The sequence below is a fragment of the Toxorhynchites rutilus genome, chromosome 3 (genome assembly GCF_029784135.1).
Source record: "Toxorhynchites rutilus septentrionalis strain SRP chromosome 3, ASM2978413v1, whole genome shotgun sequence".
In the NCBI taxonomy this organism is placed as follows: domain Eukaryota; kingdom Metazoa; phylum Arthropoda; class Insecta; order Diptera; family Culicidae; genus Toxorhynchites; species Toxorhynchites rutilus.
This window is the reverse complement of record NC_073746.1, coordinates 120,995,654-121,022,961: the sequence shown is the minus strand read 5'-3', so window position 1 is coordinate 121,022,961 and position 27,308 is coordinate 120,995,654. Positions and strand designations below refer to the sequence as shown.

The 27,308-nt window shown below is 40.6% G+C and overlaps 1 protein-coding gene across 1 annotated transcript in view; it reads right to left on the bottom strand.

The window, feature by feature from the left end:
- The window catches only part of LOC129773462 (uncharacterized), a 66,249-nt gene that overhangs the window by 16,877 nt on the left and 22,064 nt on the right, over positions 1–27,308 (bottom strand). Inside the window, exons 4-10 of the mRNA XM_055777073.1 lie at positions 25,219–25,389; positions 24,684–25,119; positions 24,453–24,618; positions 14,402–14,492; positions 5,524–5,617; positions 5,219–5,447; positions 1,612–1,985 (exon numbers count right to left, since the gene is read on the bottom strand). Of these exons, the coding sequence (XP_055633048.1) occupies positions 1,612–1,985; positions 5,219–5,447; positions 5,524–5,617; positions 14,402–14,492; positions 24,453–24,618; positions 24,684–25,119; positions 25,219–25,389 (1,561 nt within the window). The remainder of the gene's footprint in view (positions 1–1,611; positions 1,986–5,218; positions 5,448–5,523; positions 5,618–14,401; positions 14,493–24,452; positions 24,619–24,683; positions 25,120–25,218; positions 25,390–27,308) is intronic.

Sequence of the window (27,308 nt, the reverse complement as noted above, 5' to 3'; positions counted from 1 at the left end):
AAAAATTAAAATTACCGAAATTTCCGGTTATCGATTGTAAAATTACCGGTAGTTTGGTAATGGAAAATGACCCGGTATTACCGGTAAAACCGGTTAACAATCCCTACTCCTGATCTGCCGTGATTTCGCAAAGAGACGCAAGCGCCAAAATTGACATTTTACTTTTCATGTTATAGATCGATAAAGAATACAAAATCCTTTCAAACGACTGCAAAGTTTGCAAAGCGCCATTTCCACTGTGATGTGGCGCAAGTGTCATTTCCCTTATGATGTGACGTAATTTGATGGCATAGAATGAACGAGTAGGGACAGCAAATTTCTAATAACAACATGTTTCGTAATAGACTTTTAGCCGAATGAGAGTCGCATGTCTTCTTAGTTGTAAAAATCACATTTCGGAAAATCTCGTCATACCAAATATTTTAATCAAAAACAGTCGATCCCTGTGCAGTGTTACATTTACAACAACAATTTTGTTATAGAACTACAAATCATGTACTTAGAAGCTCTGTTTAAAAATCTCGTCAAATATTTAAAATCATTAAATCAAACTCATATTGAAAGAAAATAAATATCCTAGATTGAAGTGTATTGTTGTTCTCACATAACAATTGTAACTAAATAGTTAAAACTCATAAATTTAATTGTTGATTACAATGATTTTCCAATAGTTTCCTTTATATTCAGGAATCAAGGGACAAAGCTTCTTGACGATGCTTACTTACCTCACCTGCTCAATTTCTCTTTCGGATGAATTGAAGCTGAGTGTTGATTGAATGGTAAATGTGGTAAATGTTGGTAAATGCTGTACTCTTCTAAATTCTCTATCGAAACGCATCTTAAAAAAACTCGAAACATCCTCGCGTAAACTGTATTTGCTTGACATCGGATAATTTCGGACGACATTATCTTGTTTGACACGGATGTTTTAAATTGCATTTTGGATTGGAAAAAAATTGGTGCTGTCCATAATTGTTCCATCTGGTTCTCGACTACGTTAGCCTGCTCGACGCATGCTACAAAGTCGGAAAATGTGTAGAACTCTTCTCTCTGATGCTTCCTTATGCTCCGCTCAACGGCTGCATTTTGGAGAAAATAATTGGAAACAGATTCTCGCATTTTTTGATGGATGAACGCCATCGGTTTAAATTTGCGAAAAGCGATTAAAATTTGCTGTTTCCACAACAAACTGGCGTTGGTAACATAGCTTGAATAAAACTGCATTTTTTCACAAATCACGCCGATGGCAATGTTTTTCCATCAATTGTACACAATTTGTACTGATAAGATTTTCGTAATATACGCGTATGCTGATTATGCTGATTATGCTGGTTTTAAACAGTTTCAAACGACAGAAAGAGAAAAATCAACGCTTTCCGCAGATGACGATTATTGAGCACATTTTCACGCGACCAAAAGTATAAAACACTAAAATAGAATCAGTAATTTTTTGCATTGTGATTTGAATATTTGAATTGACCAACACTTTCTGCTGCAGCCATCTATTGAAAAAAAAAGCGGGAACATAGCATTCACCTAATTATTACATATGTTTAGATACAACAAAATGTTTATAAAGTTTTTACCGTCGTTAAACAATTAGAAACATACACTTTGCCGTAAATAATCCTTGCTCGAATCCCGCGAAGCTGTACAGGAAAGGCTTCTCCAAACAATCGGGACTGGACAGGATCTGCTGGACCAGATCCGGATGACACGTGAAGAGCAGCAACCTCGGGCCGGCCCACACTTTCACCAGCCGATCATGATCGGTACAAATCTTCACCATTGTGTCGAACCGTTGTACATCCGTCTTCCAAAGCATAATATCACCATTGCCGAGAATTGGATACAGCGGTTTCAATCCTGGCAGATCCCTGGCGAATCTGTACTTTTGCCTGTGGTTCACATATAGAACAGCACACAGCACCACAACGATCACTATCAGCACAAACATACCGGAGGCACCGAGATAAAACAAACAACTGAGAAAAGCGGCACCACGCTGCTAAACGACGTTTTCACAGTTTTTCACAAACGAGCTGCTGCTTATGTTCGTAATAACTTCACCCGCGATCAAAATCAATGTCACGACAAACGGAGGAAACCTTTCGCCCACAAACGAGAGGTGAGAGATGCGATATGTAACTTGGTGCAACCTGCACGCATCATAGCGCCGAACGAACGTCTCGGTCGGGTCCCTACGCAGTGTCCGCGTTTCGATCTACCGCCATTGAGCAACTGTTGGCCAAGACTGAACGTAATAAATCCAATAACTTCAAACATCACCAAATGCGTGCCCATTTTTTGTTAATTGATTGCGCCAGTCCTCGATACAATGGTTGAAACTAACTATTTGTGCCTAGAACAGGTTTCGGCAAGCTGATTAAAAACCGAAGGAGAAACAAATGGCATATCAAAAAATATCCCATCAAAACAGATATTGAAGTAGACAGTTGTACTCTGGCGATTGATCTGTGAAGTGATCCCAAAAAATTATAATTTCACTTCATTCTGAATAATATCTAGGCTTACAGAAACACCGCCCACAAATTATTTTATTGTGGTTATCTAAAGATTCAACAATCGACATTTACGTAATTTCCGTTGCAAATTCAACGTTTAATTAATGTTAGATCGTAGAATGTAGTGTGTATTTCTCGCTTAACCTACAACCCCTCTGAGAAATGGTAAGAAGGTTCGTGATCCAGCATCTAACTCAAGGACACGTATGAACTAGAATATGTATAAGCTGTATTAAGCACTTGCTTTATGCCTAAAATTATTCCTACATTGTGCTTAACTTTATGAATATTTTAATGGGGAAATGTTAAAAGTTATACAGTCTTATATTCTGACAACAGCAAAACTTTAATGTCAATCAACTTATAGTTTGTTTCGTTTTTGATTTGTCATTTCACAATATGGAACGTTAAACAACCGGACAACGCGTAAAGCATTCAGAAGTGAACTTTTATCAGCTTCACCCGCATAAAAACAGACACTAGATTTCGACTATTGCATTACTGCACGTTACTCATGCGCAGTGATAACGTAATGGATTTAGATGTTGTATTGGACAGGCTAATGTCAACAACACTATGCTTTTATTATTGATAAAATATATTGTCAGCTCGAAACGAGCTTGGAATGTCATTGTGACGAATAGTGGAATAACGTAAATAAAGTAAAAGTGAAGTTTTTATAAGCGAGGATTCATCCTTGGTTACGTCGCTCCTCATGATCAGATTTGGCTTCATTACGCTGAAAGTTCTTAAATTGAGTAGTGTTGAAATAAAATAATATTTCAATAGAGTTGCAGTGAAAAAAGATTATGCACATTATCTTGAAAAATAAACTTGTGTTTGTTGAATTGCTTGATAAATTAATATCGTAGGTGAGAGTGTAACAGGTATTAGGATTGGATCGGTATTATGTATTAGGGTATTAGGATATTGTATCGATATTTAGAACATCGATTTTTTCCTCTCTGATTTACGATTTTTTTTATCGATTCTTTGTACTCCTGAAAATCGCGATCGCGAAAATCGATCTTTTCTTTTCGATCTTTCCGATCTTTTTGATCGTACTAAAATTTTTGTAAATTTGTTTTTTCATTGAACATGGTTTGTGTGGTCGAAAATTTAGAATAAGCAGTTTTGTAAGATGGTCATTACAAAACAAATGATTACAGATTGTATCTACACCATCACATTCACTAGACTGACAGTGAAACTTGGAACGAAATTGGATGGTGACATCAGGTCCAGCTGAATTGTTCTTTTCTAGAACTGAGACTACTACCAAGATTTTGACTAAATTCCAAAATTATGGCACGGTATTTCATGGGATCATTGTTAGCGGAGTTCTCGATGAATATAGCAGTTGTAGAATTATTAATTAATTCCCAATTAATTTATTCAATTAAATAATTCCATGACGGTATAAGATGAACGCCCTGGAAAAAAAAGTTATAGGAGATTGTGTTCAAGACACGACCGCATCATTGACGTAGAACTACGCTGTGATTTAATTCAAGTCGCTTGTTTATAACTGCGGATACTATTTTATAATGCTACGAAAATTTTGAAATAACCATTCTACCAGTTTGGTCACCTCGAAATGTTTTTTTTTATTGTTGAATCATTTGACGATAATTGTTTGATGATTCATTCTGGTGCTCGCAGAACAATACATGCTCGAGAAAGGCCCAGTTGTCATCCTTAGTGGAGAAAGTTTTGCTACTGGCAAGCGAAACCAAATTACATACAAAATTCCAGAACGACATTTAATTTCTTGGTGACTGAATAAACGGAATAAACTCTATCTTTTAATCTCAACAACCTCGAGAAGAGTAGCTTTCCCTTTGTTCACGGAGAATTTACATCTTACGATTTCCCCTTCGTTACTCGTCGATAAGTAGCTCGTTATTGAAAGCTCTGTTCGGGAAAGCACACAAATGGACAGAACAAATGTATGAGGAAATGGGAATGCTTTCAATTTTCATTAATTTTAACCATATACAGACTATGGGATTGTAATGTATAGCATATCAAACAAATCTTAGGGAATTTCCGATTCATTTGATATGTAAATCGCCAAAATCCGTTCGTGGCAAAAATAGTTATTAACGTTAACTTTATTTCATAAAAACGTGATCTGTTTTCTGATTTGGCACCCTTAATGAAAGACGTAGTTCTACGTCAAAAAAGTTCTGGGTTTTCTAGTTTTGTTTCTAGAAAATCGATCTGTCAAGATCGATCTTTTTCTAAAGATCGCCCAAACCTAACAGATATACATTAGTAAGTAATTCCTCTTACATGGTCCATCACAGTATGAACAGCTGCAACCTTTTCTGGATGCACTCTGTCGCGTACAACGCGAGTGAAGTTAGAGTAGCCCGAGATAACACTCAACAGACGAGATAACACAAACGCTGTTCTTGTGCACAATAGACATCACACACGAAACATCTCACTTACCGACACAGCATCCTATCTCACTTCTTTGTAAACCGTCACCAATAAACAAACGAAAGGAAGCAGCGAATTTTCTATCCACCGAAACCAATAGTCTTTTTTAAGACTCAAAAAGTGTTAACAGAGTTTTTTTGACAGTCCGTTCCGCCTGTTCAGGCGTGGGAGCTTTTCGAGGAGGAGTCCGTGGCGCGGACATCTTTGTGGTCCTTCGAACCGGATATTAAATCCGTACTCCGTACTGCATTGTCGCAGAATCACCGCAATTGTTGTCGCTTTGTCGCGACTTCACCGCTACTGTTGTAGTATAATCAACACGGTTATCCATTGTGGAACAACAGGTTCTCAACAGATCTACTGTGGGATCAACGCGAAGTTTAATCTTCTGCATTGCCACCGAATCACCGCCATTGACGTCGCTTTGTCGCGATATCACTGCCACTTTTGTTGTGGCATCAACGCTATCGTCCACTGTGGGACATTAGGTTTCCTCAGATCCATTGTGGAATCAACGCGAATAGAGCCTGCTGCATCGACGCAGAATTACCGCCAGTGTGGTCGCTTTTCCGCGACATCGCCGCTACTTGTATTGTAGCATCAACGTTATTGTCCATGGTGGGACAATAGGCTTCATCAGATCCCTTGTAGTATCAACGCACAATCTTGTGATTTGGTTTAGAGGAGATCACAGCTTCCTTCTATAGTTCGGTTATGCAAATGATTCGCGAGTAACGAGTGAAACTATCGCGATTTTTAAATCAAAAAATAATAAGTGTTAACTGATCTCAAAAAATTATAGGAGGTAGTGTCCAGGATACGACCGCATTCTTGACGTAGAACTACGCTGTTATTTTATATAAGTCGCTTGTTTATACCTTCGGATATTATTCTATAATGCTGTGAAATTTTAGAAACAACTGCTTAGTAGAATAATCTCTGAAATGATTTTTTCATTGTAGAATCAGTTGACGATAATTGATTGATGATTCATTCTTGCCCTCGCAAAACAATCGTATGTCGCAATTTATTTCATGTCAATGCATGGAAAATTTACCTCGAAAGCTATTCCGGTGGCCTTTTTCAAAATTGACATAGACTCGGCTACAGTCGATTATATACATGTTGCATCAGCACCATTATTCCATATCTCATAACTACATCAATATATCTTTGGCACCGCATGTAAACAACAACAATGACAACACTTGCAAGTATCAAATATCATGCTACATGTTATTTAGTATTGCCTCAAAGGAATCGCACCTCTAGATATCGTTCGCACAAACTAAGCGTAAACCAAGCGCCAAACATGCGTTCACCATAGCATGCATACAGAGCCATACATTGGTGGCTTGAAACTACTAGCAATATAAACAATTCTCATCATTTTGCGCTATTCTCAAAAGAAACGCTTCTGTTAATATTACTGGCCTCGAAGAGAGTTGCATTACTTTCTCATGCTCGAGAGAAGCGCAGCTGTCACCCTTAGTGGAGGAAGTTTTGCTACTGGTAAGCAAAACCTAATCACATACAAAATTCCAGAACATTTACTTTCTTGATGACTAAACAAGAGAAATAAACTCTTTTTGTTAATAACAACCTCGAAAACAGTAGCAATGCTTCATTATGATCAATATTAGCGCAAATGCAATCCTAGTTGAAGGCAGTTTTGCGACTGGCACGCGAACCCAAATAACTTATAACATTCCAGTAAGACATTCAAGATGCTTGGTATTCCCAAATTATTTTTTGGTGCACAACCTTAACGTCTGCTTCGCCATAACGTGGGTTTAATGCATTGATGCATTCTCAAAGGCACCAACGAAGAACTTATGAAGACGGAAAATAAACAATGTTAACTGCTTGGAAAAATACTGAATTATGCCACACAGTTTGTACTCTGCTGTAACACCCATCGATGCGAATTCGCTGATGAGTTTGTCAAGAGCGACCGCCTTCACCACCAGCGGGGGGAGCTTGATTTTGGATGCTGCCTGTGTAACGGTGTTTACATTTTCGACCGACGCGCCGGAATCGTCTACTTCGCTGTTGTTCGGTGCGGTGTCACATTTGCGAAGGCTCGGTTCAGTGCGAGCGCTTTTCACTGCACCAACACCGCGTGCATCATTAGATGACGCTTACCTCGAAATTTTATTGCCCCTGGCAATGCGTTCGTTTTCTGCAGGGCTCGAGCCTGCCTTCCTCTTCTTCTTGCTCATCGCACACTACGCGAAGCGTCCAATTTATGACGCGGAAAGAAGAACACAAGATACGAATAACGCGAAAAACGAACAGAAAAATCAAACGACGATTTCCAAGTTGGATTACCACTGGTGGGGTCCAATCTTAGATCGAAGCGCAGCGAAAGCAAAGTGAACTGGATTACTCAACAGTCCGACGCCGAATGAAAGTTTGCCTCAGCGAGATCCACTGTTTATACTCTAGGCAAGTATTCCCCTTCATTCTTCTACTATTCCTTTGTTCACGGAGACTTTAAATCCTACGATTTCCCCTCCGTTGGTCGTCGATAAGTTGCTCGTTATTGATAGCTCTGTTCGGGAAAGCACTCAAATGGACAGAACAAATGTATGGGAAAATAGAAACACTTAAAGTTTTCATTAATTTTAACCATTTACTAACCAGGGGATTCTATTGTATGGCATAATAAACAAATCTTACGGAATTTCCGATTCGTTTAGTATGCAAATCGCCAAAATCCGTTCGCGGCAAAAATAGTTATTAACGTTAACTTTATTTCATAAAAAACGTGACCTGTTTTCTGATTTGACACCCTTAATGAAAGACGTAGTTCTACGTCAAAAGAAAGTGAAATTGGATTCCACCTGGGCGCAGTGGACAACATTAATTGTATAGCGCTAGTGTGTGACAACGGTTCTCGGGTGTGAACGATAAACCCGCAACTTCCGCCGTTTCCCAGGTTTGAAAACCTGTCGAAGATCCTGTCGGTTTCAGATTCGAGGATCTTCCAGACCTATCATCGAGAGTGAGTGTGGTTGCATTGGGTTGCCATTCGACTGGTGAGTACACAACTAGAGTAGTTGAAGTTTTTGGAATTTTATGTGCTGGAGTGAGCTGGCATCGTATTTTGAGAATTTTCTGTGGACTGTGGTTTTAATTTACATGACGTTCCCAGCTGATACAATGACTTCGCTGCGGGAACGATCTAAGATGTTGAATGTGATGGTGGAGGCAATTAGTACCATCGAGAGCTTTGGAGGACTACGACGCCGAGATTGATCAAGACAAAATCGAATCTAGATTGAAGAGATTGGATATACTATATGATCGCTTTGTTAATACATCCATCGCAGGGGAATTGTTAATGGAGGATAAATCCGAAACTAAAGCAACTCTAGTGAAAGATCGTAACGAAATGGAAGAACGATATTATACATTACATGATTTCCTAACACCACACAAACCGAATCATCACGTTTCCGCTAACTCCCCTCAGATTTCCATATCTGGTGTACGTTTACCGAAAATTGATTTGCCGAGTTTTGATGGTGAGATTGATAATTGGATTCCTTTTTATGACGCATATCGTAGTTTAATTCACAACAACAAAAAATTTAGCTGCTGTGGATAAGTTCCATTATCTAATGGCCGCACTCAAATATCCTGTTAAAAAACTACTCGATACAACTAACATAACGGGCGATAATTATAAAATCGCTTGGGATCTGCTTGTAAGTCGGTATGACAATAATCGTTTGCTTATTAAAAATCACATTGCGTCATTGTTCGCCATTGATCCTGTAAGGAAGGAATCTTCAAATGCGATATTAGCCCTGGTTGACCAATTTGAACGTCACTTAAGAATTCTGTCGACGTTGGGGGAGCAAACTGAACGATGGAGCTCGCTGCTGGTACACATGGTGTGTAGTCGATTGAATCATAGCACTTTGAGGGAATGGTAGCGGTCAACAACCTGCGATAAGGAGAAGATTCCTACCTACAGTGAATTGATTACATTTTTGAAAGATCAAGCTCGGATCTTGATATCGTTGAATAGTGGTAGTCCAGCAATATTATCACCAAAAGAAAAATCTCGTTTGTCTGTCGCCCATGCTGCAGCTGTGTCCGAATCGTTTTCATCTAAGTCTTGTATCGTATGTAATCAAACACATCGCATTTATGATTGCGAAGTGTTCAAACGAATGCCACTTGAGCAGAAGCAAGATGTCGTCCGTAAGAAAAAGTTTTGTTGAAATTGTTTATCTATGAAACACCTTAGTCGTGATAGTTCATCTCAATCCTGTAGAAAATGCAACGAAAAACATCACTCACTATTACATCCAGTCTCCTCCAACGATCGATCCACCTACACCAATATTGTTCGTCAAACGATTGTTACAGTTGACGATGTACAAGGATCCGTTAGCACGCTAGGTCTGCTTTGGTATCCGGAACCAGATACGTTCAGGTTCAAAGTTCCAGAATGCTTCATTAATGCTCCAATCACGAAACGAATCGTGGTTTCCGAGATGTCCAAACTTTTTGATCCTCTGGAAATCCTGGGACCAATTGTCATCACAGCCAAAGTATTTGTTCAGTTACTGTTTCGTACACCCCTGACGAGAAGCAACGCGCCGACGTTTAAACTACAAGAGCTTTTAATAGTGAAAGTATCCACCTTGCTCAGGTTCTTGAAAAGGCTTTTTGACGTTTCCTCAGACAGCTCAACTTCTTGTTCTTTGCTTGGAAAAGAACAATGCAAGTTGAACTGTTCTGAAGAAACGTTGTATAGAATTCAGATCTCAAATTCAATAAAACCTCGCTTAGATCTTATATAGATATAATTACGCTGATAGGTAGTTCAGGTAGATACGATTTTTTGATGCATTACTGATTAAACATTTTTATCCAGGAAATACAGAGAGATCACATACATTTAGGATCCAGTTTGAGTACGAATTCATGAGAAACCCACAAACGTGAGTTTATATACAGCAATATTGTATTCCAAATAACATAACTTATTTTTGTTACGCTGCAGGAAAATTTTAATTTATTCCGTAAAATAAACAATTAAAATTTCGGAACTTTGCTTTATCTGTTGCTCCGCAACAATTTAAAATTTTCGTTTCCTGGACTGGATCTATCCGTGAAAATGCCGAAGGACCCGAGGGAAGGAAAAAAAGATCCACCGCCGCAGTCAAGTTGCACTGCCTGTCAGTCCATGGACAACAGTCGCATGGTCGCATGTGACGAGTGTGATACTTGGTACCACTACGGATGCGTGGGTGTGTCACAAGACGTGGAGGAAATAGACTGGAGCTGTAAGAAGTGCGTACTAGCCAGAGCAGCCAAATCCAGGTCAAAATCGCCACAACCGACCACATCAGCACGAACCGTATTTATATCCACAACAAATGTCACCGCTACCCAAGCAGCACAACAGAGTTACGAGCCACAGGGAACTAGAGTGGCCGCTATTTTTTGCCACATTCGAAAGTACCACTAGGATGTGCGGGTACACCCCCGAAGAGAATGCGGTCAGGCTACAGAAGTGCCTGCGTGGGAAAGCGAAGGATTCTGTACGAAGTCAGCTGCTGTACCCTGGGAACGTGAACAGTGTCATCGCCACCCTCAAAATGCTTTTCGGACGTCCGGAGATTGTGATTCATTCCCCGAAGGTGGACAAACTAGGATCATTGATCGACTTTGCCGTGGCTGCCCGGAACATGGTGGCAACCGTACAAGCTTGCGAACTCGACGATTATCTGTACAACGTGTCGCTGTTGCAGGAGCTAATCGATCGTTTACCACCGATGATAAAACTCAATTGGGCCATGCATCGCCAGGTTGCCAATACTCGTGTTACCCTGAATTCATTCAGTGACTGGTTGTATTCCGTGGCGGAAGCTGAAAGCTCCGTGAGTATTCCATCCACTTCTTCAGCTGATCACAAGCAACATCGTGGCAAGAAAGACGACGGGTACTTAAACGCACACCGTGAACGATCTCCACCACCGGAAAGGAAGTCCGCTGTTGATTCCTGTCCCAACGCTTGCTGTGTGTGTGAGGGGTCGTGTAACAAAGTGGAAAAGTGCAATAAGTTCCTCGGATTGGACCACGCTGGACGTAGGTCGATGTTGAGAGACCGTAAACTCTATCGACGCTGTTTAAAAAATCATCGTGGTGCTTGCAGATCATCATCAGCTTGTGGAGTTAATGGATGCTCGTTCAAGCACCATCGCCTGCTGCATAATCCCTTGGCTAAACCCCCAACCAATACATCCGGTCCCGAATATTCATCCGTTGAATCTACTCCGAAGCCACCAAATCCACTAACCTCTCCCAAGTCGACCGAGGAACAGAATATTCCGGAAGCTGGGTCATCTCGTGGGCACAATTGCCATACTCACCGTAGCAGTTGTAAATCTGTGCTGTTTCGATATGTGCCCGTTGTTTTATACAGCCAAGGAACCAAGGTGCACACACATGCCTTTTTGGATGATGGGTCTTCCCTGACTCTGCTGGAGGATGACTTGGCAAACGAGTTAAACCTCGAAGGAAGTCCTCATCCAATCTGTCTTCAGTGGACGGATGACACATGTCGTTATGAAGATTCATCCCTTCGGGTTTCGATCATGATATCCAGCATTCGAAACAAGGAAGCAAAGTTTGCTCTATCAGATATGCACACTGTTAAGCAGTTGAAGCTTCCATCGCAAACTCTCGCTTTCGACGAATTATCGGAAAAGTATCGCTACCTAAAGGGGCTCCCCGTTCATTCTTACCAAAACATACGACCAAGAATTCTCATTGGGATCAACAACTGACGTGTTGGTCACGTACTCGAAAGCAAAGAGGGAGAAGAAGCGGAACCCATCGCAGCGAAGACACGCTTGGGCTGGATGGTATTCGGAACGTGTTCTAGTGGTCGTTATCCGGTTTCAGTACATTACAGTTACCACATAAATTGTGGCTCCTCTAAAACTGATGAAGAGTTGCACAAATCTGTAAAGGAGTTCTTTTCTTTGGATAGATTGGGGATCATCAAGTCCGAAAAACCAATAATCAGCCGTGACGACGAGCGTGCTTTATACATGATGCGTTCGTTAATCACGCTAGAAGAAGACCGCTACCGGATGGGCATGCTATGGAAGTATGACGACGTGAGAATGCCGAACAGTAAGAGCATGGCGATGAAACGACTCCTTTGCTTAGAGCGGAGGATGGCACGGGAGCCAGAGCTAGCTAAGGCGCTCCGTCATAAGATGAACGACTATGTGGAAAAGGGATACGCTCGAAAGTTGAGGTAAACGGTGTATCGCTGAATGCGTTTCTTCTTAAAGGTCCCGATCAGTTGACCGAGCTCCCATCAGTATTGTATAAGTTTCGCGAGCACCTGGTGGCCATTGGTGGGGACATCCGAGAGATGTTCCACCAGGTGCAGATGATTGAAGACGATCAACATTGTCTACGCTTTCTCTGGCGCACGATGATCCTGATGTTTACGTTCTAGCCGTGATGTCGTTCGGAGCCACATGTTCTCCAAGCTGTGCTCAGTTCGTTAAGAACGAGAATGCCGAGCGGTTTCGATCGCAGTTCCCAGCAGCAGTTGATGTTATCCAGAAAGCCCACTACGTGGATGACATGCTTACCAGCGTAGAGACGGAATATGACGCAATCGAACTGGCCCAACAAGTGAAACAAATTCACTCTCATGCGGGTTTCGAAATGCGAAACTGGGTTTCTAACTCCCGCAAAGTACTCTAAGCCATGGGCGAAGAGCAAGTTTCGGAGAAATCCATGGATATCGCCTCTGAGATGGCCAACGAAAAGGTCTTGGGTATGTGGTGGTCAACGAGCTCGGATACATTCACATACAAAATGTTCACACAACGCAATGAGAAAATTCCTTTGGAAGGAAAGCGTCCAACGAAGCGTGAATTGCTGCGGACCATGATGTCAATTTATGATCCCATGGGAATGATTGCCCATTACCTAATGTTCGTGAAAGTTCTCCTTCAGGACGTGTGGAGATCAGGCGTATCCTGGGACGAGTGTATAGCGGATCGAGAATTGGAAAAGTGGCAAACTTGGTTGCACTTCCTCCCAAATCTGGAATCGTTGCAGATCCCACGCTGCTATCGGCTGTCTCTCTCAATTGGTCCTTGCACCAACATCCAACTCCACACCTTCGTGGATGCCAGTGAAGAAGGCTACGCTGCAGTGTGCTACTTCCGGTTCGAGGAACGCGGTCCAGTGGAATGTGCTCTAATTGGAGCAAAAAGTCGAGTCGCTCCTCTCAAATTTACCTCCATTCCGCGTCTCGAGCTCCAGGCAGCTGTTGTTGGTTCCCGATTGGCAAGCAATATCTAGCAAGGTCACACGTATAATATCAACAAACACTATTTTTGGACGGATGCTCGCGATGTCCTATGCTGGCTCAAGTCTGACCATCGGCGATACAGTCCGTTTGTGGCCTTCCGCGTTAGTGAGCTGCTAGAGTCAACTGAATTTTCCGAATGGCGGTGGGTTCCCACTCGTTTGAATGTGGCGGATGAGGCCACGAAGTGGAAGCGTGTGCCGAATTTGGACTTCGACAGCCGGTGGTTTAAATCACCAGATTTTTTGTGACAATCTGAGGATCGATGGCCAGAATTTCCATCGTTAGGATCCACAAATGAAGAACTTCGTCCGAAGCTGCTCCATCACACTGAAAATAAGCAATGCATTGTGACGTTAAATGATTACACTCAATGGAAAATGCTTCTACAGGCTACGGCACGTGCACTACGTTCCTCCAAAGACACTATAGCAGCACGTAGTTCGGAGAACGATCCGTTAGCACGTGATGATCTACGCGAAGCAACCAACTATCTTTATCGACAAGCGCAGGAAGACATCTATCCGGAAGAACTAAAACTACTCACGTCCTTGAAACCAGATAATGCTAAGAGAGTCCTTCTTAAGAAAAGTCCACTGTTCAAGCTAGAACCATTTGTCGACGATGAAGGTGTATTGCGGCTTCGAGGTCGCCTGAGTGCGTGCAACCTCATTGATGAAACCCAGAAACATCCCATCATTCTACCACGGCAGCATCCGGTGACCCAGCTAGTAGTTAAACAGGTACACGAAGACTTCCACCACCAATTCCATCAGACCGTGCTAAATGAAATCAGAAGCAAGTTCTACATCCCTCGTCTACGCGTAGTATATGGTAAAGTGCGTCGAAACTGTCAGGAATGCCAGATACTTATCGCCAAGCCGGATCCTCTAGCGATGGCCGATTTACCGAGATCCCGTTTAGCAGCATTCGTCAGGCCATTCTCATACATGGGCCATGATTATTTCGGACCCATGCACGTCACTGTTGGACGTCGGGTCGAAAAGCGCTGGGGAGCCACGTGTCTTACAACACGTGCTGTGCACATTGAGCTAGCGCATACTTTGACGACGGCATCGTGCATCATGTGTTTATGGAATATCATGTCTCGACGTGGAGTTCCGATCGAGATTATCAGCGATCGTGGAACGAACCTAGTTGGAACGAGCAAAGAGCTAAAAAAAGCACTGGAACAGGTGGACGAGAATCGCTTGATGTCTGAGTTTACGACCGAAGAAACAAAATGGTCCTTTAACCCGCCAGCTTCTCCCCATATGGGAGGAAGTTGGGAGAAATTGATCCAGTCCGTAAAGAAAATCCTGCTACAAATCCTTCCAACGTCGCACCATCCTACAGATGAAGTTCTCCGGCACACCCTGGTCGAGATCGAGAATATCATAAACTCTCGTCCGCTGACGTACGTTACCGTCGACAACGAAAGTTCGCCTGCCTTAACACCTAGTCGGTTCATCAAACGGATTAAAACCATTGGTACCCTACGACGATAGCGGATCGGCCGTTCGAGCAGCGTGGAAATCATCACAAGTGTTAGTCAATATTTTCTGGAAGAGGTGGTTAGCTGAGTGGACGACGAAACCTACGTCAAAGCGGACTTTCGTCAGCTGCCGGGCCTGTTGTTCTTCTCCGCAGAGGACAAATTCAGCGTTCCGGAGGAGATTCGCAAGCAGAAACTATCCAAGTTTGCCAAAAGTGCATGGTGTGTCGAGCGATCTGCTCTTGCGGAAAGCGGAGCGCCCCCTTCGTGATGACCGGCACGGTAAACGGGCAGGTTTACCTTAACGAGTGCCTACAGAAGCGCTTACTACCACTATTGAAGCAGCACGAGGGCCCGACCATCTTCTGGCCGGATCTCGCTTCGTGCCACTATTCAAAGGACGTGTTGGAGTGGTACGAAGCCAACGGGGTCACCTTCGTGCCAAAGGAATGGACCCGCCCAACGCGCCGGAGCATCGCCCAATAGAGAAATATTGGGCGATTATGAAGCAGGCCCTCCGGAAGAACCCAAAAGTTGGCAAATCGGAGGCGGACTTCAAGAGAAAATGGATTTCTGTTCAAAAAAAACTACAACCTGACGTTGTACAGAACCTTATGGACGGGGTAAAGAGGAAGGTGCGAGCATACGGGCTTGGGCTCGAAGTATGAATAAAAAGAAAATGCCAAAAGTTGTTTAATAGTTTTGATTTTACTGTATAAAATTTTCAAAAGGATCGGTCTACTGGGCGAATTTCTCCAGCGTTTTTTCGGTGATGCAATTTGATGTGACACACCCTGTATGTTTCCTGTTCCTGATGTAAAGGAATTTCCACCAGAAGTCGTCGAAGCGAAGCCCCATTCGCTTGCAGCGGTTACAAGATCATCAGGCGTCACTGATTTCACGATATTCGACCGCTATTCGTCACTGTCGAGACTCACCCGCATAGTCGCATACTGTCACTGGTTCGTGCATCACTGTCGGAACAAGACTGCTGAATCCGATTTGCAACTCATTCCGCATTTAACATCAGATGAACTCCGCCAAGCATTGATAAGCCTCGTGAAAGTGGTGCAAGAACACTTCAGCAACGAAATCACCATTCTCTAAGCCAAAGATGATGCAAAACTCAGCCATTACGTACATTGTCTCCGTTCATCCACGATGGTCTACTCCTGGTCGGTGGCCGGCTCAATCATTCTTCCTATGCATTCACCCGCAAACATCCGATGATCCTACCTGCATTCAAATCTCTGCTCATCGATTCAGTGCACGTGCAACTCCTCCACGCTGGCCCTCGTGCAATAATTGCACACATCCGTGAAAGATTTTGGCCATTGAACCTCCTTAACCTGGCACGGAGGCACGTAAGATCTTGTGTACGCTGCTATCGCATTCGTCCTCGAGCAGAACACCAGCTGATGGGTCAGCTACCGAAGGTGCGCATCACTCCTGCTCGTGCGTTTCTCAATACGGGAATTGACTTTTGTGGACCCGTCTGGCTGAAGATCCCGTTACATCGAATGAAGTCTGCTCCACTAATCCGAGCGTACGTTGCAGTATTTGTCTGCATGGCCACGAAGGCCGTACACCTTGAATTAGTAGGCGATCTTAGCGCCGAAGCGTTTATTGCAGCATTGAAACGCTTCGTTTCCCGCAGGGGTAAACCAATCGCCCTGTTTTGTGACAACGCAACCAACTTGAGGGCGCAGACAAGGAGCTACGGAATCTCTGCAAACAACTTAACAATCAGCAACTCCAAATGAAAGTAGCGTCTTTCTGTGCTGACTCATTGATACAATTCAGCTTCATTCCCGCTAGAGCACCTACGTTTGGCGGCCTATGGAAGGCCGCTGATAAGGCATTCAAACACCACTTCCGGAGCTGTCTTAACTCACGCCCACTGACTGCGCTTTCTGAGGACCCAAGCGACATGGAAATCCTCACACCGGGACATTTTATGGTCGAAAATCCCGAGAACCGGCTTTCGCTGTGACAGGAGATGAAACGACGAACGCAATCCTTCTGGAAATTGTGGTCAACGGACTACATTACCCAGCTACAGCAACGGACGAAGCACTACTATCGACAGCCGAATGTTCTGGTTGAAGGATGACAACTTACCCCCACTCGGATGGAGTGTGGGCTGAATCACAGCAGTTCACCCCGGCGCGGATGGCCTCGTCCGTGTGGTTACCATCAAACTGGCATCCGACGCAATCTTCGATCGGCCGATCGTGAAGATCTGTCTTTTACTAATCGATGACGAGATGAATTCTACCCCCACTTCTGGTGAAGTTACTGGCCCTCCTGATAAAGACGCAGCACCCACTGCAAACCAAGAATAAGCATTGTGAATTGTGAATAGAATTAAAAACATTATTGTAAAATTGAAGTTGAATGAAACAGGTATTTCATTGGTATGTCGCGTACAACGCGAGTAAAGTTAGAGTAGCCCGAGATAACACTCAACAGACGAGATAACACAAACGCTGTTCTTGTGCACAATAGACATTACACACGAAACATCTCATTAGCAGTATAAATACCGGTTACCGACACAGCATCCCATCTCACTTCTTTGTAAACCGTCACCAATAAACAAACGAAAGGAAGCAGCGAGTTTTCTATCCACCGAAACCAATAGTCTTTTTTAAGACTCAAAAAGAGTTAACATAGTTTTCCTGACAGTCCGAGGCGCGGCGTGGGAGCTTTTCGAGGAGTCCGTGGCGCGGACACACTCCTTTCAATAAATTGGGAACGGTTGGTTCCAGAAGTTACAAACGCGTCACTTTTTAGTCCACAGCTACAGATTACTTTCCAACCAGCATGTAAACAAATTTTTGGAAAGCTTTCTTGAGCGCTTCTTTGCCTCCGAATTCTACTTCGCGTTACGTTCCAATACAACTTGTGCCTTGAAACATCTCAAATGCGCCTCCTTTTGTATGCACTCCCGGCTTTCCTGTCGATGATTAAATGTTTCCTAGATCGTTCCAGAATATCATAAACTGTGGATAGTCCGGAATTTTCATTGAAGGATCGATTCTCGACGCGCTTGTGAAAGTGCCTCTCTTAGAGTAAATACAAGGAAGCATTTTTCGTGTATCCGGATTTTCTCGTGCCCATGCTTTACAACGACATGGTACCCAAAAGTTGCCGGATTAGCTCCTCTGTAGGTAGGACTCATGTATTACAATCTTATTCTTATTTATCCTAAAGGGCAGAGATGCCAACCAAATTTTTTTAAAAGCTGGTAGAATCGAGAAAATAACTTGAAAAATTTGGAAAATTTTATTTTATTTTCGGTTTTATTTATATCAGCAATAACAATTACGATATGCAGTGACAGTGTCAGTAAGTAGCCTTTTTAATTTTCCTGTTTATTTATGATCATACATTTTGACATTCTACCTTTGTTTTGCATTTTGTGTCATTCTAACTAATCTTGAATCTTCATTTTTTATCATTCTTTATTTCTACATAATTTTTGAAAGTTTGAATTTCTCGCAAAGTTTTCGTTCTTGTTTTACTTGTTAGTTTTGTTTTGTTCAAAATGTATTCTGAAAACAATCACTTAACGGTTGCTGAGGGATGCGACAGAGTCAGGAATGTTGTAATATAAGGTTGGAGAAAAAGTAATCCATTATATTCTCGATAGCTGGCTGTAGTGATCGATATCTCGCGTAATATCGATCCTACAATTTAGACTCTTTGTAAAGGTGACATTTCACACTCAAACAAATTCTTTTGCTGTTTTTTCTTTGTTCCATTCAGTTGTGAGTTACAGGGTGTTGACAATGAAAGTCAACAAAGAGAACATTCGGTAAATTTTACACTTTTTCTTTAATAAAGGCGAAAATGCAAGCCAGACCGCTGAAATTGTGAATGGTGTTTATGGTGTCAATACTGTAACAAAAAATACGTAAGCCAATCTATCTATAAAACATTCTCTAACCGATGATTCTTGTAGGAAAGTTTCTCAATTTTACTATAAAATAGTTTTATTTTGTGTGATGTATACATGGAAACGTAAAAAAAGTGTTTGTAGTGAGGCAAAATGTTGTTACGTCACGCTGGAATGGATCGTATACATTGCGTGACGTGACAATAACTTCTTGAGACAGTTGATACTCCTCTATTTGTGGTCCGATCTTAACCAAATTATGTGGGTGGTTGACCCTCATTGTTCGCCCAGAGAAACCCATGTATAAAAATGTTTGAACTTAGATTCATTTGATAAACTAAAAAAATGCTCTGTTTTTGTGACGTGATAACGCTTCAAAATACCTGTTTTTCAAATCCAGGATAAAGGAATGGTTAAAGAAAGATGATAAACGCCATAAAGATCTTCGATGTATGAAGGTGGGTAGGAAAATTAAAAAAAAAATGACGGAAAAACAAAAAAAGGTGAATAAAACTGTAAAAACAAATAAAAACAGGAGATTTGTTTTGTATTTAGCTGTTTCGATGATATGCCTAAAAAAAAGCAATATCTAGGAAAAATTGGAAGGTTGGCAACTCTGCTATAGGGTTCTTTATTATATCTAATCACGATTTTGACACGCCCCTGGACATTCCTGATGACGTTTAAACAGCAGATCCCCACTGTGTGTTATTGTTTTCAACTTAACTTAAAACTTTGCGTATCGTGTCGGTTTTCATGATTTTCGTGAACATACGAAACGAAGGTTGATCAAACCTTATACCAACCAGTATCCTATGTTTTCTATCGAAGTCATTTGAGAAACTTATGGAACAGATATCAGCCTTCATCACGGAAAACAATCTACTATCAGAGTTTCAAGCGGGTTTCCGAAAAGGGCACAGCATCCAAACAGCAGCAGTTCGAATTTATGACGATTTGGCACAAACTATCAATAGAAGAAGTGCTGCCATTTCGCTACTTTTCCAAAGTTTTCGACACTATTCCTCATCGTAAGCTATGTTCGAAGCTACAAACTCAGTTCAACTTTGCTGCTTCCGCTGTAAACCTTATTGGATCATAATAATTGGATCATATAAAGTGGCGTATCAACCTCTGGCGCTCCTCAAGGCTCGTCGCTCGGATCTCAGCTTTACTGCTGTCACGTCAACCATTCAACATCCGTTCCCAGGTGCTGCGCGATTCATCTGTATGCTGATGATGTTCAGCTCCGTCATCGTAAAATGAAAGTCCAAACACCGAACATGTAGAAAACGATGGAAGATTTGGATTGCTCTAACTCGACCATTTCTTAATAGATCGTAAGAATGTAAATAAATTTTGTTTTGTTTAGATAAACATTTGAATAATTGTAAAATATCAAGCATTAATCAAACGCGTTCAATACCAAGTTTCGATTGGCCCAATTTGTGCTCCACACATGCTATGCTGGCACATAGAAATAGTTCTGCTCAATACAATGGAGACGCGAAATATTGCATCGAAAGCCCCACCTCTGTGAGTTTCTACAGCCAGGACATACGGATATAATCCACATTTCCGCTCCGATCCTATCATTGATTTTTTTTTAACCGGGAAGCAGTTCACAAGGAGTTCACAGACTTCTAATTCAACCATGATTAACACTCCGTTGGGCGCAATATGTTCTTCTTTCTTTTTTCTGTATTATAGTGACTTTCAACTCATTTGGCTGGTTCGTCACTTTTACTTCCATTTTTGGAAGAATGTCGGGAGTGAGAATTGAACTCGTGACCTTTAGCGTGAGAGGCATGGATGTTACCACTACGCCAGATCGCCTCCACAGGGCGCAATATGTTTTGAAACACGGTCGATCGCATTGAGCCTGAGAAGCACTGCTTGATTCATTAAACCTTTCTGCCTATATAAACTTTTTTTTTCTCACAGAAACAGTTGCTAATTAATAAAGACCTATATGTTCTAGGAATACGTAAGAAACCATTCGGGGGTGTAGGGATGACGTTTTGAGCGGGCAGGACAATCCAAAAAGTTCGAGGTGTGCCTACCAGATCAGTTGCGAGTGTTAAAGGAATGTATTGGTATTTTCTTTAAAACATCATCCTCATTATTATACTGTACTATTTTCTATGCGATTTTTTTACCATTTGCAGAATAGGCGTTACTCTGTTATATAGAATATTTATTTGATACGGAAAAGTTATTTTTTTCTTCTTCTAAATTTTTATTTTATTTATAAATGTAATCATTCTTCACGAGAAAAAAACATTCACTTATTCACTCCACGCATGCAAACTAAGAGAAGCCATTTTTTATAATTGGCGGTTTCACTCAGCTTATGTGCATGCCCCCTTTTTACTTCTTTCTCTCAGCACACAATAGAGATGTAGTTCATCAAATATGGTTTAAAAATAGTGTTATTCGAAACGAAAACGAAACGAAATTTCGATTGAAATAATATTTTTTCTCAATGGCCCAAACGTTCCTGGAAATGAAACTACGTCTTCTCCACGTAACTTGTGTTGTTATTGAGCAGTTCCAAGCCGAATCAGCCAGTCGTGACCCGACCCTCTCCGATTTTATTGAAATTTGGTACATATGGTGGCAGTCTCTCAAAATCACAATTTTCATTATCATATGACCATTTTTAGATACTACTGATTTTTCATAAGGACCTATGTAGAAGAATGGAAGTTTTTTTTCAAAAAATCGTAGCTAGAAATCAAGATGTCTGATTAAAATATGACGTACGACGAAGTTGTTGTAAAATAAAACTTTTTTTAAAAAATAGTTAAAATACTATTTTTTTTAAATAGTTTAAAAAATATTATTCAAAAATTGAATACAGGTTGGACTCGATTATATACTGACTCGATTTTATACAGACTCCATTATATGTGATTCGATTATATATAATTTTGGAGTCGAATATATACAGTTTAAAATTTTTTTTATGCTTCAAATATGGCTTATTTCACGAAAAAATATTACCTTTCAAAGTTAAGATGAAATTGAGGTGGCTTTTTTATGTACAATGGGGTATTCGTGATTTTTGAAGATTTTTCTTGAATTTTCACCTGGAATTGTTTATACATTTTATATGTTATTGCGAAATTATGATAGATAGAAGTTGGGTGTCAAAGAACAAATTGTAGAGAGGTTAGAAAGCTTCAATTGAATTGATAGAAACATTCAAGTTAAATGTGAATTTTTGGATAAAATTTATAATAACACATTAAAAACTACTAACTTTGAAGTATTTCACTTCCAAAGTGTTATTGAAATCCACTAATTTGAATGTTCCACAACTATATCCTGTACTAAATTTTCTCATCATGGAAGCAACAGAATCTTCTTCTGTAGCGTATTTTTTAATGTTCTACAACTCTGTCATTGTTGAAATTCGAACATATGCGATAAGGATTTTTTTCATCAAATATGATCGTCTATCACATCCTAAATGAATTCGGATATTTTATATGAGAAAGGTATTTTATAACTTTAAGGAGCTGAATCAAATTTTCAAATTTTCTTTTTTATATTCAAAAAACAAAAAAAAATATAAAAATATTCATTATTGACTCGATTATATACAGGATTCGATAATATACAGTGAAAATAAATCCGAATTTGCATATAATCGAATCCGACCTGTGTAATGTTAAAAAAATTTGTGTCTATAAAGATCGTAACAAATTAAGAAAAGTAAAAAAGAAAAATAGAATCTACATGGTATTGAATTTTCTAATAAAAATATGCTAAAAATATCGGTGGGTGGGTCTTTTAAGATACAAAAGTTTTTAACGTTAAATTCAATTTTTGAGTAACATTGTTTAACAGCATATTTGAAATATTATTTCTCCTATATAACTTCCAATAACTTTGCCATACGTCATATTTTAATCATATATCGTAATTACAAGTTAGGATTTTTTGAAAAGAAAGTTCTTTTTTTTTGCATACGACCTATAAAGAATGAGTTGTAAATTGTAATTAAAGTTGGTCATATGATGATAGTATGTACAAGGTAAAATCGACCGTTTTTCAGGTGATTTGGGGTGGAACTGCCTTATTATATTAGGCTGTCAGAAAAGTCCTGCGGTATTTCCGCGAGGTGTCGTTGTAAGCGCGTAGTTCTAGTTGTATTCATTGTATCGAGTCATACTATAGCTTGTTGGAAAGGTATTTTTGCGCGCTATAATATAGTCCTTGACAATGTTTTGTTTGGTTAAGTCGTTCGTGAGTTATAGTGTCGCAAATATGGAGCAAAATAACGAGAAAAACCGACATATTTTACAGTACTACTATGACAAAGGCAAAAATGCATCTCAAGCTGCCAATAAAATTTGTGCAGTTTATGGACCCGATACAGTTTCCATTTCCACCGCACAACGATGGTTTCAACGTTTTCGTTCTGGTGTAGAGGTCGTCGAAGATGCGCCACGCTCCGGAAGGCCTGTCGTCGAAAATTGCGACAAAATCGCTGAATTAGCCGAGAAAGACCGGCATAGTAGCAGCCGTAGCATCGGCTAAGAGCTGGGGATAAGTCATCAAACCGTTATTAACCATTTGAAGAAGCTTGGATTCACAATGAAGCTCGATGTATGGGTGCCACACACGTTGACGCAAAAAAACATCCTTGACCGTATCGACGCATGTGAATCGCTGCTGAATCGCAACAAAATCGACCCGTTCCTGAAGCGGATGGTGACTGACGATGAAAAGTGGGTCACTTACGACAACGTGAAGCGCAAACGGTCGTGGTCGAAGCCCGCTGAAGCGTCTCAGACGGTGGCCAAGCCCTCATTAACGGCCAGGAAGGTTCTGCTGTGTGTTTGGTGGGATTGTCAAGGAATAATCTATTATGAGCTGCTTCCCTATGGCCAAACGCTCAATTCGGAACTGTACTGCCAACAACTGGACCGCTTGAAGGTAGCACTCATGAAGAAGAGGCCATCTTTGATAAACAGAGGCCGCATTGTCTTCCATCAGGACAACGCCAGGCCACACACTTCTTTGGTGACGCGTCAGAAGCTCCGGGAGCTCGGATGGGAGGTTCTTTTGCATCCGCCGTATAGTCCGGACCTTGCACCAAGTGACTACCACCTGTTTTTGTCCATGGCGAACGAGCTAGGTAGTCAAAAGTTAGCCACAAAAGAGGCCTGTGAAAATTGGCTATCCGAGTTTTTTGCCAATAAGGAAGCGAGCTTCTATAACAGGGGTATTATGAAGTTGGCATCTCGTTGGGAACAAGTCATCGAACAAAACGGCACATATTTTACTTAAAACAGATGATTGTAACTAATTTTATGAACAAATGAAAATTCAAAAAAAATACCGCAGGACTTTTTTGACAGCCTAATATTATGATGTCTACGTTGTAAATTGAGTTGCACCGCTTTGAAAATATACCCCTGTACCCATAGCAACGCAGAAAGCTCAAAATTGAACACTTGAACACTTACACGATCAATTTTTAGTTTTCTTATTTGTACTCCAAATTTGTTTTCCGAAAGACATTATCCTACGTCAAAATTTAGAATGGAGCGCAAGTCTTATGAAAATAACCACCCGTATCTCATTCCGCAATAGCCAACTCACCGCTGACTTGAAATCAGATTCAATATAATTTATTTTTACACTTGATTATGACACGTTCTGTTTATCAAATAAAACAAAAGAAAACAATTCGAGCACCTCTACGAGGCCACATTCCTGCTTCTAATCTGCACCAAATGCTCCAAGTTCATCTTCAGCGTCAAGTCATGCTTAAAGCGAATATCCTCTGGTTTGATCTTCGTTTCAAATGTGAAATTTTTCACCAGAAGCACCATCGTCACCTTTATGGCCAGCATTGCGTAGCGCCAACCTACAAGCAGATTAACCCAATGAATCAAAAGCGAATTACTGAAAATTGTCGGCAAGAAAACCAACCTATACATATTCTGTTTCCACCGCTGAAGGGATTAAAGGAAAAAGGGTGCCTATCCCTCATTCTCTCCTCGGAAAAGTTTTCCGGATCGAACCGCCCCGCGTTCGGCCCCCAGACGTCGGGCCGTCGATGTAGCGTGTACATGCTCATGATAAAGGTGTTCCCCGGGGGCACCACGACACCGTCGATTTCAATCTCGTCGATATTCTGCCGAGCTATGTAGGGCACAACCGTACAGTGGCGCAGAACTTCTTTGAGAAACATTTCGGTGTACCGCAACTGCTTGATTGCTTCGGGGGTAAACAGAGTTTCGTCCGAGTCCGAGTCGTCGTTGGGAAGGTGTTCGGACATTTCTCTGTACAGCCGATCCTGAATATCCGGATAAAACGCCAGATAAATACATGCGTAGGCCGTCACTAAACTTGTCGTGTCGATAGCCTGGGAACGATTGCAAGAAGTGGTCATTTAAATACGGGGTGTATAGTGGTCGCCAGCAGCGGTCATGCAGTGGGAGGTTTTTTATTTTGTTTACATTACCCCTGAAATAACAGCATAAATATTGTCGGTTATTTGTTGTTCGGTGAATGTCTTCCCATCGTGAGAGACACTCAACAGTTGATCAATCAATATTTTCCACTTGTTGCCTCTCTCTTCGTTGTTGTTGTTGAAGCTGCACTTATTCAGGTACACTCTTCGTTCGTCTACCAACTAGAAGGAAAGGGAAATGATGAAACATTGGGCTGATTTCGTAATTGAATTTATAATTTAATTTTGATGAGACCAGCTGGTCGAACGAACGGGGCATATTTTCCTTGAAATCGCCGGTCGCAAATTGATGCGCGGCTTCATAGGTGTTTCATGATGAAACGCTAGGAGAGCAAACGTGCAGGAAACACCTAACCTGCTATCTTCAACTTGATATCACGCCTCGTGGGAGATTCATATCCGTTTTCATGGAAGGAAGTCGTGTGAAATAATATCGTTTGATAGAATTCTGGAATTTGAATGAATAGCAATTCGTGTTAGTTTTGACATAGGACTACGTCTTTGATTTCTATATAGGGGGGTCACTCTACGAAAAATGTAACGATTCATGAGGAAATTTCAAATGCATATTCCTCAAAATCGTTATTGCGATTTTTTTTTGCTTAAAACATGGAAAGTGAATACAGCGCGTCAATAAGAAGACGAAACCAACTTTTATCATGATGCTTCCTTTCGTTCTGTTGATTGAAGATTGATTCATTTACAATCCGGAATCACAAAACAGTTGTATTTCGGGATTGGTTAAAATTACAACACAAGCTTTAGTATCAAAATACAGATAAGTTATTGTTCTTTCAGAAAAAAATATTAAAAAAATATTTTTTTTTGAATTTGATAATGTGTACGTTATATCGAGGTAAAATGTACGTTATATCGAGTGACGTTATATCGAGGGTACGTTATAACGAGGGTACGTTATATCGAAGTTTCCCTGTATATTCAATTCTCGATTTCTTTTCACTGTATATAATCGAGTCAAAAAAAAAATTTCTTTTTATTAGTTTTTTATATCCATATTTTTCGTTTTTTGGTTATAGAAGAAGAATTTAATTTTTGATTCATCCCCTTAAAGTCATAAAATACTTTTCTCATATAAAAAATCCTAATTATTTCGGAAGATGATAGAGGATCATATTTGATGATAAAAATCCTTCTACGCATATGTTCAAATTCCAATAATGACAGAATTATTGAACTTTTTCTCTGTTTCGAGCCCTGTTTGCTTTAAACTGGGTCTAATTCAAAAATTATGCTACGTAGGACAATTCTGTTGCTTCCATTCGAAAGATAAGAATACACAGAATACAGTTACGAAACTCCCAAATTAGTGGATTTAAGTAACATTTTAGAAGTGAAAAACTTCAAAGTTTGAGGTTTTTAAGGTGTTTTTCTTAATTTTATCCAAAAAATGCATAATAAACATGAATATTTTTATCAACCAAATTGAATCTCTCTAACCACTCTACAGTTTGTTCTTTGACACCCAACTTCTATCTTTCTAATTTCGCTGTAACATCGTTTTATACAACTCCTGGTGAATCTTCAACTAAAATCTACCAAAATCACGATTTTTACTTCACTGTACTCGCAATAGCCAATCAACTTTCACTTTAACGTTGATCCATTTAATTTTCTCTTAAAATAAGTCATATTTGAAATATAAAAAAAAAATCAAACTGTATATAATCGAGTCTAAAATTGTATATAATCGAATCATATATAATCGATTCCGACCTGTATAGAAAAAAAAAGTTATCAATTTGATGATTAAAATGGGTTGGTTTGCTTTCGATTGCACTCACCACTCGCTTTCCTCCCGACGCAACCAGCAATCTTTATGCCTAAATTCGAGCGTTGGCTCTCCATTTACCGATAATAAGCATTTATCAGTTATTATATTCTATGTTGCCCAATCAATTCGTGCTCAATTCACGTTTTATCGTGTAGGTCTTGCTACTAACAATGTATGTAATTGTGGCCCAGGATGTTGTAATATCGAGCATGTTGTTTGGTTATGTAAAATGCAATTAATGAAATTAACTGGCTGCTGATTTAGAAGAACGGAAAGGTATACTCACGCA